Genomic DNA, 14,844 nt, shown 5'->3' with positions numbered 1-14,844 from the left:
CAGTATGTTATTGTTGTATATTGAAAGGGAAAGGAAAAGAAATTTTTTAAAAAGAGTGAGAGCGCCTTTGGACGAGCTTTTTTAAGTGGCTTTTAAGCATAAGCCATAAGTTAGTAATTCTAACTTTTGACTTTTGACTTTTTTTTATCATTTTAGCTTAAAAATAAATATTTAAAAGTACTTTTTTATTTTATTCAAATACTAAAAGTTATTTTGACTTAAAAAATACTTAAAATAAGCCATCCAAATTTACTTTCACCGGCACTACTATAAAATAATCCAACCGCTATGTAATTCATTGCCTTGTACGCATATAATTGCTCCCTCTCTCTCTCTCTCTCTCTGTTTCTTCTCTCTCTTTACGTGTGTGTCTTTTCTTTTATCTCCATATATCAAATTGTAATAAATTAATTATTCTGATCAAACACAATTAACCGATCATCCAGAAGCAAAAGCGATCGTTTTCTTCCCCGGCAAAATTTCCAGGTAATTCATCGATCATCGTTTTATTCCATGTTTAATATCTATCAAGTTCATATTCCTGTTTGATTGTTCTGTTCCTTTATTTATTACATACTTTTTGCTCGGTTTTTGTTGGGGAAAAGTTATTGGGTTTAAAGCTGATTTTTCTCGCCTGATCGTTTTTTTAGAATCAAATTAATGCTCTTTTGCAGTTGTTTTTTCGCTATTGCTCGGTAGATTTTTTAACTTAATTTTTTAAATTTATCCTTAATATTTGTATTCAATCATTTATCACTTGGTGGAGGAATATATAGTATTTCGTTTTTTCTAAGCTGATTATCATTTTCCCACCCGATCGTTTAGTATGTGATTTATTTTTTATTTTACATATTTTGCATGAATAAATTGTTTTCTGCTTATTTCAACTTATTGTATCTAACAACTTTAAAAAGATATCTAAATGAAACTTAAATTATGTTTGATTGTAAATTATTCAAGTGCCTAGTTTTTTGTGTTTTTAAGTAAATACTGGAGACTTGATATAATCAACAGAAACTAAGAAGAATATAATTGTTGTAGTTATTCCAAGTTCAAATCCTAGCGGAGTCAAAAAGCTAGGTGATGTCTTTCCATCCGCCTAGAGGCGAAACCAAAATTTGAAGTTTGTGGGTTCTGAAGTTGCCACAGAACCCATAGCTCGTCTTAGTTAGTGGGTTCGTAATTAAATATTTATACATATTTAATAAATTTCTTAATACAAATCCAGAGTTTAAGTAAAAGTCACAGGATTCCAGCGAACCCGTATTTAGTAGGCTAGCTCCAGCCTTACATTTGCCTAAACCTTGGTGGACAAAGTTACCCGGTATTTGTGTTGATTGTAGGTACCAGATATTAAATGGAATTAGTCGAGGTGCGCGCAAGTTGACGCAAATACCGCCATCATTGAAACAAGTAATTTTTGTAGTTATTCATCGCGCAGAGTGCATAAATATTTAAAAAAGGAACAAAATTGAATATTTGACATCCCAATTTGGTAATCTGCTACATTAACTGTAATTTTTTAATGTGAAAATCTTGATGTCCAGGAAAGTATGTGTTGCATATAGGAGTTCCTAAAGCATTGATTATTTATCAAAAAGAGAGGGAGGGAGGGAGAGAGGGAGGGTAAAAGAGAGAAATTGGTTGGTTTATTTCACTTATGTGAAGTATTCATGGCTTAGCTTTGTTTCGTATTATTGGAAGGCAAGTGAAAGTGATATATATTTTCTCCTTTATGGATAGTAGGCAATTCTTAGTTTTATTTCCTTATATGTCCTTCAAGTGGAATGAGATACAAATTATAAGTGGTGCACTGATTTACTAAGATTACATTTTCGAAGAGAAATTGATCTTGAGCGTTAAAGTCATAACTTGATAATTCATGGCAAGTGGTATTGATAATCACGCTAGCTTACAACATCAACAACTATAAAACTACTACTATGCCTCAATCCCAAGCTAGTTGGGTTCGGCGGTATGAATCCTCATTATTATAAGTGCTTCATTTGGGTCCATAATATTTCAATACTATGTACTTAAGGATTATTTAGCACTAGAGATTCTCTAATGTGCTCTAGTGGTTTGTCAACTTGAGACTGATAATTAATTACGCTAGCATACTGCATGTAAATTAAGTGGAGAAAATAAACCATAGTGAGGTATCCCGCCTGACTTAAATTTAGCCTATGAGGAACATTGACATCTTAGCCAATCATGGTGAGAGTAATTATAATCTAATACTTCGTTTGTTCTATTTTATTTGACACTCTTTCCTTTTTAGTTTCTTTTAAAAAAGAATGATTACCCAAGGGTTTGGCCTAGTGGTCAATCAGTCAATGAAGTGGGTTGAGAACCATGAGGTTTCAGGTTCAAATCTCAGCGGAGGCAAAAACATTAGGTGTTTTCTTCCTATCTGTCCAAACCTTGGTGGACAAAGTTACCTGGTACCTGTTGCTGGCCGGAGGTAGCAGGCATCCTGTGGAATTAGTCGAGGTATGCACATGCTGGATGGGACACCACGGTTATAAAAAAAAGAATGAAACCTTCCTATATTTGGGAAAAAATTATCTTTACTTCCCATTTTACCCTTACTAAAATGCTTTTATAGTCACAAGAAATGTCACGACGTGTTTAAGACCACAAGTTCGAGAAGTTTTCCTTTCTTTCTTAAATTGCGTGCTCAGTCAAACAAGCCACATAAAATAAAATGGGGGGAGTACAATTTTGAGTTATTTATATCGTGTAGGTTTAAGATCATTTCCCCCAAATTTGACTCTGTGTGTCTGTCATTTTAAAAGGATCAGCATGAAACCCCTTTTCCTCAAATAAGGGGTGGGGGTATACTCATAACGCCGCGGGAGTTAAATTCACCTCAGTGGTCTAGAGACCAAGCAAAAATGATATGTTATTGATACATGCCGTATAGGTCTTAGTGAGAAACTTTTCAAATGAACTAAGATTTGAGTCTCATAGTGATGCAACTTATTTGGATAAGAAATTACAATTTGAGTCCACCAATTTCATGTCAAATCCAAAATGGTTCCTAGAATCAGTTTTACGCCATTCTTCCATGAGCAAAGCTGTTCATGGCGAATGCATTTCTAGTTCCTTTAGATTGGTATTTCATAGTTGGTATTGCATTTTGCAAGGATCCTTCTGGACAATCTTGTTGATCTTGGTACTTGTATGAGAAAATAAGAGCCTTGTGATTGTGGAGTTATTGGTGCATATAATATTACGGTGGTTCTTAAAAATCAAGATTTGTATATACCATTAATGCGTACTTTTAATTCAAACTTTGTCCCATGCAAATGAAGCAGGCTTTATTTGCATATCTTACCATACGGTCACAGAGTTAAAGGCCCTGCAAGGACCCGAAGACATAATACTTTTTCTTTATTGCTGACCGCTTGAGAGAGACTTTTCGGTTCACGTAAGCATGTCCTTTTCCTATGTAAGCTCTCAAATTGTTAGCTTTAAGATCTACTGTTAAAAGAATCTAGGTGGAGCATGTACCTGTGCGGTGCAGCTTTTAGCTGTCAAAAGTTCTCTTATTGGGGCATAGCTCTCTTTGGATCCCAGGGGGATATGATGTCGCGTATTATGATAATTTAATGTTATTCTTCAAAATTGTCCTTCCCTTTTATTCTAACCGCTTTTTTTGTTACATTTTTGAACACTTTAATATAAAGTAAGAAACAACAGTCGATCAGTCCCTTGTTCAACTTAATGATACATCTTAGCGCTGAACCGTCTATATTTGTTTATGTTGTTTTTTGTTTTTGTAGGACACCATGCCAAGTTACTTTCATTGGACTAGTTCGGAACTAGGAAAGCATTTGCCTTTATCCCACAAACTTTGTAATTTGAACAATATTTATATTGTTGTCTCTCTTTTATAAATGATCTTTTTTTCTTGTTCTGTGATCCTATTTAGCATTTGTTGCCTCATTAATTGGTTATAGTATGGGACTGTATGCATCAGGATATGAACTTGAAGGAATTGGATGAACTAACTTAAATGTCTGTATGCAAATATTTATCTGAAGCCAAGTGACAGTGGCTCTATATTAACAAATATCTATCTCCAATCTTCCTGCCTAGCGCCCACTTTGTAATCTATTAGGCATCGAGTCCCTAGATTATATGTGCTAGCATTTTTCAATATTACCTTCCAGAGCATCTAGGTTTAGATGGTTTTTGCTGTGCAGGCTAGGGAGGCTGGTGACTTATTGTTGTCAGATGAAGGATATTGCCCTAGAGTCATAAGAATGGGTTTCCTGAGCTAAATAGTTCAAATTAGGGCTTTGTTGGAGTTGACTTGAGCTTAATATTGGGCCTGATGATCAAATGTCATTTTCATTGACATTTCTTACCTTTGACACGACATAAGATTATGCGAGGGCTTGGAATGAGGACAGATTACAAGTACAGGTGAGGGTTTTGGTACCTACCTTTCTCAGTCCAGCCATATCTATCTGTAGTACTTATTTTAAGGAACAATTTCCTCATCTTACATTGTTCTTTTGGTTTCCAGCTTTGCTCTAGCATCTTACTGCTCTTCCTCTCTTTTTCCGTGTCTCAGTCCGGATTTCTTATTCTCGTCTCAGATCATTAGGATACGGTCATATAATTATATTTCTGATTCTTTTTATCTTTCTTACTGAAAATAACCTGGGAGCTCGTGCAGGGTATTTAAAAGGTGGATAGCTAGCTAGCTTTGCTATTCTATAGACCTCAATCACAAATGATGTTGCAGGCAACATTTTGGTCAATCTGGCAGGTTATGAAGATATTTCATTCTTATGGTGTTCTTATTCAGATTCATTAGTCTGAGCTGCTGCTATTGCAGTCTCCTATCCTTCAACCTTTGAGCCTGAAGAGCTCATAGGAAATGGATTCTGCTATCTTTGCAGAATTGATGACCTTGCACTGTGAAAATCACCTATACAATTAAATTGCTTCTCTGAAGGTTGAAAACCTGAAGTTCGTTTACTGGCTGCTGCTAACTGTGGGTGAGAAGTTGTTGAAAAACTGAAGGTCATTTACAGGCTGCCACTATCTGTGAGTGATCATTTGTTGAAAGACTGAAATTCATTCTACAACTGCCACTAACTTTCGGATTAGTTGTGGGACTCCTTTGCTTTATGACAACTGCTGGTTGTATGGGGCCACTTTCACTTGGAAAGAGTGTCTTGGTTATGCCCCTTTTTGATTGATGATAGGGGATGAGGTTCTTGCTGATCGTGCTGCTTTCAAAGCACATTTTGACTGGGATTTGTGTCATGTTCCTGCGGATTGGGTCTGTTGGTAGTGACATGGGGGCAGAGGTGGTGCCATCTAGATCTGCTGCTTGTCCGTGCACACTTGGATTGTTTGCAGGCGAATAACACTAAATGGGGCACAATAGAATGTGTGCTAATTGGACGGTTTGCAACTTTATTACTACATTCCTCTTAAGGCTCAGGAGTAGAGGCACTGAGCAGATACTTAGTGCTCGCTAGACGCAATGTTCTCTCTCTTTTCTCACTGACAGCTGATCACCTTATCCTGATTCATTTGTATGCTGGTAATTCATTTAGTTGAGCCTGTTGACCTAATGAACCTGTGCTCCTTTGAAGTCTTAGGTTGTAATCTTACTCTATTTGTGGCTTAGAACGAAATAAAGTGAGAGCAATCCTGATTAACAGATTCTCTGAGTGGCATCACAATACACAACTGGGGTTGCAATGGATGGTACATTTTCTTAGTGGCCCACTAAGATGTAGCCATTGATGCTAGTATATTGCTAAGTGTGCTGCAATTATTTAGAGCACTTAATCGTAATGTTGCTTGGTCTACCCAATATTGGAGGACAGCTACCATAGTTGGTTGAGATGAATCAGAAAACACATGTAGTACCAGTTAGCTCTGTCTTATGGTTGAACTCCCATTGATGTAAAAAAATCTCCAACTGCTGTTGCTTCTGTAGCTACAAGGATTTCTCCTATTGTTCTTTGGGGCTTGTTGATGCCCTGCAATATTCATCTTTTTGTACTACCCACAATCTTCTGAGGTGGTGTCTCTTTTATTTTACATTGCAAGTAGATGCAATCATGGAAGGCTTTTTACAGCCATTTCACAGTTTTTGCTTCTACTCACCATTTTGACTAGGCAATACTTCGTTTTAAACTCATTCAAGCACGAAGTACCTCCGGTACTGTTAACAAAATTTTTTCCTTTCTCTCTCTGACAAGATTATTCCTTTGCTTGTCTTGTACACTCATTGTCCATTAAGTTTCTGTCTTTCTGAGTAGTCAATCTTTTGCTTCTTCTCATACAAACATTAACAATTGCGTCTTTGTAAATACTCTCTTATGTTCTTTACCACTGGTGTATCTCATACAAACATTAATAAGTGCTTCCATAGAAACTCTCAGGCTCCTCCCCCCACCCGTTGCTCTTGGTCCTGCATTTGTTTGAGTTCTGCACCTTGAAGCAGTCATTAACAGAAAAATTGATGGATTCATAAAATTGTAGTGGCTTCTTCTTAATGGAACATATTTCAGTGAGACTGCCATGGGATAACAACAACAACAACAACAACAACAACATACCCAGTATTATCCCACACCGTGGGGTCTGGGGAGGGTAGTGTGTACGCAGACCTTACCCCTACCTTATGAGGATAGAGACTGCCATGGGATGAGGGGAACCAAATTGGCCTTGTCTATTTGGTGGCATGGCTCGTCAAAGGTACTTGTGGTGATATGTTTCTCCTTTTAGCTTTATAAATTAGCTGCCTTTAGTCACTTCATAAACAATGAGCTGTCTTTAGTATTTTCTATCTTCTAGTTGAAACAGGAGTAATCAAGTGGTTTAGCTTGTGTGCTTGTTTCATATTCAATTTTGAGTAGTTCAATAGGAATGGATCATAGATATCCATCCTCAGGACAGATCTTACTCTTTCCCTTTTCTCATCCTTACTGAGTTAACTTTGCGATGGAAATTATCATAACTGCATCAAATTTGGGTAATATGATTATGTGCATAGGAGTATCATTACTACCATTAGCTTGCTTATTGTTCTCTAGTCTCATATATTCAGACAACTTATTTACTGTCCATGAACGATAGTAGCATAAAGTTTTACTGAGCTTAGAAGTGATTCGCATCATGGATAATCCTATAGAATTCAATGGTGGTGTTGTTGCCTTTATAACAATACATTTTCTCCATTGCAAGTAATTAAAAATAAATTAGTTCTATTTATCAAAAACAAAAATCAATTTCTCCTAAGACTTAATTGGAGGAGTTATGTTAGTCAGGTAAAAGGATATTCTTCAGCTACCCGAGCGATTCTAGGGCATATATTTCTACGTATAAAGAAAACTAGCTGTAATTGTCCACATATAATGGTCTTAACTCCCTAAAAGAAACAAAGGAGATAAACATATCAGTCCCGTCTCTCCTGTCTTTAGAGGAAAATTGAGGATGAAGTTAGATATATTATGACAAACTTTTATCTCTTATGAGCTTCTGTTGGGTTCTAGGAAGTTACTGTCATTAGAGTTTTATTCCTTTTTATAGGTCAAATAAATTTCTACTCTTCCAATATCCATATTGACGTCCAAATGGTCTTTGCATCACCACCCCTCAAACAGGAGGTTATGGTAAGACTTCTTGGAGAATCATTTGAAAAGGTCATCTTCCATTCCTTCTTATCGCCGTAACTCTGTAAAGCTTATATACCTGTGAGGAAATCTTTCCACATTGTCAATTTTCAGTGTTATATACTTGTCTAATTCTTTTTTGGTTGACAGTCTCATTCCTTATTATGAATCTCCAACTACGGCTTCCTTTGCAGTTGTGATTCCAAAGAGACGAGAAAATTCAGCTGTTAGAACGGTATGACCAAGCCAACATTGAATACAGTTTTCATTCCTAAAAGAGATTCCTATGAACCTCATGAAATCCTTTCTCTTCATAATCTTTTCCATTAAGCTTGTTTTATAAGAGAGAGTTGCCACTTTCCATAACCATCCAAAAATATGTGGTTATACTTTTTTTCTTGAGAAAGGTAACGATGTTATATATCATTAGCACAAAGACAGTGCTAAACCCCATTTTTACAAAAAGAGCAAAAGTGTTCCCTTAGTTCTTACAAGTTACAGGGAATCTATGATGTGTAACTTTGAATCTATTTTTTAGAAATTCATATCCTTTTCGTTGATCAGTTCACTCCATCGAGCTTTCTCTTCTTTTTCTAGCTTCCATAACCATCCCAAGAGGGCTCAGTTGAACATAGTTATTCTCCAAATACCAAAACTACGATTCCTACCGAGGCTCTTCCGATCCTATAGGGGCTCTATCTCTCCCAACTCACCAGGTGAAATTTCCTATCTCATTCATTTGCCCTCAAAAAGGTTTTCAAGTTTTTTAGCCACCAATGCTTGATAATGAAAATACTCGTTAGAGTTTCTTTATCAAAGTAATTCTCCCTCTTTTGACATGCACTTTTTTTTCCCACTTCATGCATATTCTCTTGAACTTTTCGCTAATAGTAGCAACGGTCTCCATTGTTGAATTTGCCTCCCAGGGAAAGAGCTAGGTTTCTTGTAGGGAACTCGCAGCCACTCCTAAGTTGTAGTTAGATCATGGTTGTTGTGCACCTCCCAAAGGTATTTTAACTCTAATTTCATCGTACTGATTTTGAGCCAATACACTGCTACAAATGTCAATATCTTGAACAGTGAACAGATTTGTCTCCATTGAGGGTCATAGAAAATTAGTATCATTAAGTTTATGGTAGATCTGATATTTTATTCTCTACTTTACTGGTAGCTTTTATCGTAAAACCATTCAGACACACTCCATTTATTGCTTTGCTTTTCCTGTGGCTTATTGAGGATCTCCAAGACAATTTGGGAAGGTTATGGGGATAGATGATCTCAGCGTCGAGATCCAGTCATCATTGTTATTTTAACATGAATTGGCAACCAAAGAGTAGTATAAAAAGTTGCCGGAACAATGTTCTAAGGAGTGATAACCTAACTTCAATATCATGAAGAAAAAAAAATAGCATGTTTTGGATGGTAGTAAAAACATGATGCTTGTTTAACATTAGATAAGCTTCATATTATGAGGATTTACTCTATGCAGCACATGTTTTCTATGTGAACAATCCTCTGAATCAGTCACATGTTTCTTCACTGCTACGGTAACGGTGCTACCAAATGTTTCAGATATGGGCTCTGTTTCTATACATCTTTGGTGTTTTTTGGGTTATGCCACAGAATCTGAAGCAGTTGTTGAACTGCTGCAGAGATAGAAAACAGGCAAAGTAAGAGACAGATGTATAAAAAATATAATTATGTGGTTCAGTGAAACTTCCAAAATAGCATATCAACTATTACGGATATACTAGATTCCCTGAATTTTTAGCAGTTTTGAAAATTCTCCTTTTGTTTTTTCTCTTTAGTACTCCCTTGGTAGTGGTTATTAATTAAAATTTTTAATTTAATAAATAGAGAAACTATAAAGAAAAAAATGAGAAAAAGCTTTGGAGAATATTTTGCTCGAAATTCTTCTAGACTAGTGGCCAGAAGAGATGGTGCCACCGGAAAGGATCTGGTCATAGAGACCAAAATAGTAACTTGTAAAAAGAAGGGAAAATTTTGAGTGGACAATTTGCAAAAAGCCATCTGCATGTATGCAGGAAGTTACTTATCTGTCGATCAAGTTTTTAGAGGCTTACCATGTAAAAGGAGACAAGTAATGAAGAGAACCTTCTTTGAATTAGCAGTGAAAAACATATTAGACTCTTTATATTGGAGTTTGGGCTAAAATGAGATAAGGAAATTTTGGAATACATGAAATAAGAAAATATCTTGGCTGAAGAATATATCCTAGTTCTTTGGATTACAGAACCACAAAATAATATTTCATGCCATTAACCGGATGTATTCAACATATAACAATGTTAATCCTCTTTACTTTTAACATAAACTATCAAAAGGAAAACATGGTTTTAGCATATAGCAACAGTCAACTGCGTCAGATTGGCCAAATCAAGAGCTTATGTCTTGTAGCCATTAATATTACGAGTTAGTTGTGTTTTGACTTAATTCTGCATGCTGATAAATAAGTTTCAGTGCAAGAATTTTACCTCATCTAGCTGTCTGATCTTGATTACTTTATGTCAGGGGCTTGACAATTTTAATTCGAGCTTTTCTGTTTTGTTGTGAAATCCCAAGCTTAATCCCTGTTTTTCCTTAAAATTACTTTTGATAAGATCTTTCGTCTATGTTGACTTGTATCTGTTATTAGTTAGTATCTGTACCAAGATGTGAGTAGTTTGTGGAATTCATAAGTCTGAAATTTGTTTGATGAGAAATTGTTTAGAATTCATGTCGGGGTTCTGAAGATACAGGAAGATTGACAATATTTTTCCAATACGTTACTTAGCGTACTAAAGGGAGGGACAGGGAAAGGGAAAGGGAAAGGGAAAGATAGAGTGAGAAAGTTATAGAATATCATAAAGGTGCTTTTCTAAGGTACTTTTAAAATTAGCTTCAGCTGATCAGTCATGGTTGGTCGATGTGGATCTTTGATGTGTCATTTTGTGGTTTATAGATGAATGGTCAAAATTCTGGGTAACTTTTTATATCTCCTTTCTGTATAAAGAAATAAAATGACAAGGTGAAACCAAAAGTGCAAAATAATTTTCATCATGTTTTCTATGAAATGACTTTTGTTATTTGAATGCAGTTTTTTTTTTCACTGAGATATAAATTTATTGCCGCATTCACGTACAATGGGGCACAGAAATTTATTCAACATGTCTCAGATATTTGAGACAGAAGATGATCAGAGATGGAATCTTCCAGAGCAGCCACCTTTGTCTTTCGGTAACAATTGATATTCCTTTTAGGTGTACTGATTTTCACTTTTAAAATAAAGTTTTATTAGGTTTTGTCTGAAATTAGTCTATTACTAAATCTATCACATGCCTTGGAGCTGCAGGTTCATAACATGCCATTAGCTAAGCATACCATGATTTTGTTCCTTTTCATCTTGCCCTTCCTTCTGGTTATTGACATGTGGTGCTAGTAAACTCGTTATATTGTCGAGGTGATCCTATGATCATATTAGTGCTAAAAGTAGTTAAATCATTGAATACTTCTCTATTGTAAAAGATGGAGAATACATGTGGCAAAATGATGTGCCCTTCTGGTGCTTCATGGTGGATTTTCTCCTGTAGAGATGAGAAAATGGTCCATGTAAAATCTACCTACATATAGTACCAGTGGATGGGCTTGAACTAAACTGTTGGATTGAGAACAGCAAATAGCTTTTAATTAGAGGAACTAACCTTGGTTAAACATGGAAATTAACAATTTGACAGAATACTCTTGGGGAAGTGCTGATGAGTAGTGAACAAAATATTGCCTTCTGGCTGTATAAAATAGGACGTATACTTCGCTGACCATTTATATGTTCTGAAATAGGGGGGACGTAAATAAACAATAAAGAACCTTCTCATGTCGATGTCTCCTTTATTGCAGCACGGGCTGGTGCTCCTGAAAGCAGTAATCTTGTTTATCCAGTGGACAATATGTCAATCGACGGGACACACCATTCTGCTCAGGGGAGTTATGCCTCCAGGCCAAGTGGATATTCTTCCTCGAATCAAAATATGGAAATTCCACACTGTCAGCCACAGGTTCAAGGTCCTCTTCATGATCCTTTTCTGCATTCAGGTACTGGAGGTTTTCATATGATCCATGAGAGTTATCCACATCAAGCATCTTCATCAACCCATGGAGGTCAGACGTATCATGGGGTGGATGGTGGCCTCGTTGACCTCACAATGGGCAGCGGGAGAGGGCGATACAAACGTAAGAGTCCTGGTATACCCGCAGGTGGCGAAAGTGGTAGTACGAGCAGATACTTCGATGCTGGCAGTTCATCTGATATCCCTTCTGACTCTTGGCATGAGAAACAAAATCCAGACTCTCATTACACGACTTGGGGTTTACATCCTAGTTACAGAGGTAATAATCTGTCTATTGGAGGTGAAGGTTCTCAAAGGAATGTAAGAAGCAGATCTGCATTTGATCTGCAAAGTAATGTGGGAAGGGCACATATAACAAGTAATCCTTCACATCACTCTAACAGCAGTAGAACAACCACTGATTATTGTAGTTCAGTGAACTATCTAGCTCCAAGTTCTAATTCTTCAACAAGGGAATGGAACCATGCAGTCATGCCCCCTGCTGTCACTCATGGGAGGAATTTCTCTTCTGGTTAGTTTCTTAAATTATTTTGTTATCCTTTGCTATGTATTGATTTAATTAGTAATGTTTTGCAAGCTGCAGATACAGGCTTCTATTGTTATGATATGAACCACTACGATATGGTAACTGGCAATATATCTACCTCTCTGGAGATGGGGAGTTACCACAATGATTTCACCCCAAACAGAAGTTCCCTTCCTCAACATTTGCCTGGCAACTTGCAATCTTCGAGGGGAGTCCGAAGTAGCTACATTCAAAGATCTTCCCCTTCTTTCAGGACTTCGTCAAGCTATTTGCGCCATGGGCATGTTGGTACTTCAGATGACGCATCACAGTTGTTTGCTGAAGGTTACTCCTCAAGACATTCACGTCCATTGTCTACTCTAGGACCACGCAGTAGTGACCGAAATGGGAGAACTAGGATATCTAGTGATAGGTACAGATCATTGGCTGGTGAGGCAGGTTTTCGTGAGCAACTTGCATCTGAGGTGTGTATACTCATCATATACAAGAAATTGTCATGTCGTCCTTTTGAGGGGCTCAGTAACTGTGTAGACTCCCTATATAAATACACACTGTTTTTTGTCATCAGGACATGCATCTAGTTGTTTTGCTTCATGCCACAAGAATGTCCGTCTTTCTTTTTCTTTTCCTTTTATAAATAAATGACCTTTCCGCTTCATGCTACAAGACTGGTGTAAAACCCTTTTAGGTAAATCATAGATGCTACCAGGTGTATTTTGTACTTTTGTTTAACTAGCTAATGCAGGGAATTATGTGCTTCACTTTGAAAAGATTACTGAGAATATGTATGCGCCCAGATTTATGATATGTAGGCTTGTTCATTAATTTAAGCTGTTTCTGCTGTCTGTTTTGACTTGTGATCCTTCTTATATCCCAGTCAGTCTTGATGTGATTCAATCAGAGCTCCTTAATTTTGTTCATTAATTTTCATAACTTATAATTTAGTGGATTTATTTTGACTTTTTGTATTGGCACTTGTTTATTCCAATCTGGCATCATGGGAAATTCAAATAGCTGCAGATGGTAATTTGGCTTTAATATGATATTGTTGTTAATCATTTCTACGATCTCTGAACATATCACCTTCAAGGCATGTTGAATGTGAAACTCTGTCGGTTCTTTCAGGGTGTTATTATTCCAGATCGCTCTACTTTATACGGATCCAGAAGCCTGTTTGATCAGCATAGGGACATGAGACTTGATATTGACAACATGGGCTATGAGGTAATGCTGAGACTCTACTAGAACCTTTGTCTTGCTTTCTGTTTTCAACATGCAGCCATCTGCTCAACTTCGATCTTTGACTTGAGCAGGAACTTCTTGCACTTGGAGAAAGAATTGGTCACGTCAATACTGGCTTGTCGGAGGAGCTGATTTCAAAGTGCATGACCGAGTCAATTTATTGCTCCTCTGACCAAATTCATGAGGAAGGAACTTGTGTTATCTGTTTGGTGAGTACTGTCATCTTGTTGGAAAAGTACATCATACATTAGGTAAAAATTAGAGATTATGACTTCAAGCATTGAGAATAAAATGCTTCCTAGGTGTTCTCATCATGAGTTAAGTTTAATGCACTGGCTGTGTAAAAAAGATTTAAACAATTAGGTCATTTATACAAGAATTACATGTAAATTTGTGTATAACCATAACTTGGTGACCTGGTAAAACTAGTAATTAACATGCTATCATAGGCTAAGGCTAAATGTAAAAAAAATTTACACCGTCAATCGAACTTCAGTCCTTTCATCATTATGATGCTATGCAAGTTTACTTGTTGAGATCAGATAGTGCATTGAGCAGTTTTACCGGTCTGTTAGTTGGAATAGAGTCGTTGCTTTTCATGTGAGTAAAACGATAGAATTCTAACATGTCTTGTTTGACAGGAAGAGTATGTGAATATGGATGATGTTGGGAGCTTGAAATCATGCAGCCATGATTTTCATGTCGGGTGCATAAGAAGATGGTTGTCGATGAAGAACTCGTGTCCGATCTGCAAGAAAACTGCATTGGATGACGATATGAAAGAAAAATGATCTATTCAAGTATGACCTATTGACATAAACTTGTGTAAATATGTATTTAGACCAGACAATTCTCAAATGGGGGAACTAGTATCACCTCAAAATTTGTACAGCAAATGTTTTCATATCATCAGTCATTTCTTTCAAATGTTTAAAGGACCTTTTTGTTTGCACTATGAAATCGAAATGCAGGCTAGACTGCAATGTGGTTACAAATTCAAAAGCTTAAGTTGAAGGTAACTAACTTAATAGTTTTGGCTAATTAATTAATTTTGGCTGAGTAACAACGATTAAGTCGTGTCAACAACAACAACAACAAACCCAGTATGTTCCTACCAGGTGGGGTCTGGGGAGGGTAGTCTGTACGCAGATCTTACCCCTACCTAAAAGGTAGAGAAGCTGTTTCCAATAGCACCTCGGATCAGGAAGGGTAATAAGAAGAAGTGGATAGCAAGAAAGGAAGAAAGGGAGAAGAGAAAAGAAAAAGGAAGATATAAAGGATAAGTAGTACCAAATACTAG

At 36.6% G+C, this 14,844-nt stretch overlaps 1 protein-coding gene across 10 annotated transcripts; it reads left to right on the top strand.

Annotated features, from left to right (window-relative positions):
* Positions 1–306: 306 nt before the first annotated feature.
* On the top strand, positions 307–14,479 carry LOC104094016 (probable E3 ubiquitin-protein ligase HIP1). 10 transcript variants are annotated; one of them, XM_070181876.1, is made up of 11 exons: positions 307–486; positions 3,321–3,433; positions 4,212–4,434; positions 4,691–4,783; positions 4,917–6,735; positions 10,750–10,889; positions 11,547–12,287; positions 12,354–12,766; positions 13,428–13,526; positions 13,616–13,753; positions 14,186–14,479. In XM_070181876.1, the coding sequence occupies exons 6-11, from the start codon at positions 10,796–10,798 to the stop codon at positions 14,333–14,335; spliced, it is 1,635 nt and encodes a 544-aa protein (XP_070037977.1). In that variant the 5' UTR covers positions 307–486; positions 3,321–3,433; positions 4,212–4,434; positions 4,691–4,783; positions 4,917–6,735; positions 10,750–10,795; the 3' UTR covers positions 14,336–14,479. The 10 variants fall into 10 exon arrangements, with proteins under 10 accessions (XP_070037977.1, XP_033511467.1, XP_070037976.1 ...); XM_033655576.2 differs by having other exon boundaries at positions 4,691–6,735; XM_070181875.1 differs by lacking the exon at positions 3,321–3,433 and having other exon boundaries at positions 4,691–6,735.
* The last annotated feature ends 365 nt before the right edge of the window (positions 14,480–14,844 follow it).

Source organism: Nicotiana tomentosiformis, chromosome 7 (genome assembly GCF_000390325.3).
Source record: "Nicotiana tomentosiformis chromosome 7, ASM39032v3, whole genome shotgun sequence".
Classification (NCBI taxonomy): Eukaryota; Viridiplantae; Streptophyta; class Magnoliopsida; order Solanales; family Solanaceae; genus Nicotiana; species Nicotiana tomentosiformis.
The sequence above is the reverse complement of the archived record's forward strand: the minus strand, read 5'-3'. Positions and strand labels throughout refer to the sequence as shown.

Bases quoted from the DNA above. Each gene is read 5' to 3' on its own strand.
- LOC104094016 (XM_009599866.4), top strand. From the start codon at position 10,796: ATGGGGCACAGAAATTTATTCAACATGTCTCAGATATTTGAGACAGAA. The intron at 12,767-13,427 runs GTGTGTATACTC...CGGTTCTTTCAG, and splicing joins GTGAGCAACTTGCATCTGAG to GGTGTTATTATTCCAGATCG. The intron at 13,527-13,615 runs GTAATGCTGAGA...TGACTTGAGCAG, and splicing joins TTGACAACATGGGCTATGAG to GAACTTCTTGCACTTGGAGA.